At 27.3% G+C, this 1,699-nt stretch overlaps 1 protein-coding gene across 1 annotated transcript in view; it reads right to left on the bottom strand.

The window, feature by feature from the left end:
- LOC108570873 overlaps window positions 1–1,699 on the bottom strand; it is a 5,829-nt gene that overhangs the window by 3,206 nt on the left and 924 nt on the right. Inside the window, exon 4 of the mRNA XM_017932802.1 lies at window positions 1,476–1,661. Coding sequence (XP_017788291.1) covers window positions 1,476–1,661 — 186 coding nt within the window. The remainder of the gene's footprint in view (window positions 1–1,475; window positions 1,662–1,699) is intronic.

Genomic DNA, 1,699 nt, shown 5'->3' with positions numbered 1-1,699 from the left:
ATTTTATATATTTATTTACAGAAATAATTGTCGTTCTTTCGATTGAAAAAAGTTAACACGAATAGATTGGGACTGTCGTACAGTCGTAAATACTTTTTGGTGTAACACATATTCAATGTCACATCCAACTGTGTGTGACAGAAAAATGTTGGAATGGAATAACAACAACAATCTTCAAAAATAAAGCGAATTCGAGTGTATGCATGCGCATGTGTATCTACACATCACGTCATTCCTAAAGCGCCTATTTAAATTCAATCTATAGCAATTAAGAACTAGATTCTCTATAAAAAGTATAATAATAATTTAAATTGTCAATGTTTAAATAAGAAAAAAAGTTAATTAAACTCAAGTATTACTTTTATAGATTATAGATTTTAATGTACAATTTTTACAAGATAAATCAAGTGAATTTATATGTAAACTTGAATAAAAAGTTTTAAATACATATATTTTTTTTTTAAAGTTACAAAGCACTTCTTAAATCAATAATAAACGTTCTTAAGATAGAAAAATAAAAAGAAAGCACACAATACTTGTCAAATTTACTATTGTAATTTTTATATTTTACTAAATTTTATAAACAGTTATTACATATATTTTGATTTTTTCGTAATGCAAACTACTTTTATATAAGTGTAAAAGCTGGATGAATCAGGTCACGTGTATCCAATGCCAATATATGTATACGTACATACATGGATGTATTTTACGTGACTACATATACATATATATATATATAACAAGCGTATATATTTGACAACACAGTTGTCCAAAAATGATCTACATTTCTTCTCACGGCCAATGATATTGTTAATAATAAATATTAGACAATTGAATTATTATACGTAATTAAAAAATCATATTCATTACACTATGTTACGTAAAAGGATTACAACTTAAAAAATTGAAGAAGCATATTTTAATCTAATACTTCACAGTTATTTATCTTTTTTTATAAACTTATAAAGCTTATAGAATGTACGAAGTGAACAGAAAACAAATAATTGAAAACAGAATTATCTGAACTTTTCACAGCCTATCTTAATATAAACTTCTTTTGAATTGTTTTTTTGAAAGTAACACATTGATACTAGTGAACAAATAAGGGGATACACACGCAGTACAGTACAATGAATATACTGGTAATGAAACTTATAAAAATGATGAAAAAAAGGGTTGGGATGCAATATGAATAAAGGATGTTTGTTGAGCGTAAATTGGGTTCTAAAATCGAGCTAAAAATTGAATCTTTTTGTGAGCGATTTCAAACATATTTTTCCAAGACATATACACAAGAAACCTGAATCGCATAAATAAGTCTACCGTCAGACTTTAAAAATTTTTCCTACGATGATATAAATCCTGTTTCATGTCTGCTACATACGAAGAATTCTCAAACATTTATTTACGACAGTATAAGCTAGCAATATAAGCCGTTATATTGATTCTCGATCATATGTTTTTGTAAATACTGTGCGGTTTTTTCACTTAAGCCAAGAGTCGGCAAGTCTTTTTCAAATTGTTCAGTAGTTCCGGCACCAGCTATATAACCATTTAACTTAGCGGCTAACGGTGAATTTCGAAGATCCTCATTGCTGGTCAGGCCAGTAGCTTCAAGTAACCATGAATGATTTCGAAGTCGATATTTTTGATGATAACTGGAAAAATAATAATAAATTAATTATTTAAAATAATA

The sequence above is a fragment of the Habropoda laboriosa genome, unplaced genomic scaffold (assembly GCF_001263275.1).
Source record: "Habropoda laboriosa isolate 0110345459 unplaced genomic scaffold, ASM126327v1 scaffold90, whole genome shotgun sequence".
Lineage (NCBI taxonomy): Eukaryota > Metazoa > Arthropoda > Insecta > Hymenoptera > Apidae > Habropoda > Habropoda laboriosa.
The sequence above is the reverse complement of the archived record's forward strand: the minus strand, read 5'-3'. Positions and strand labels throughout refer to the sequence as shown.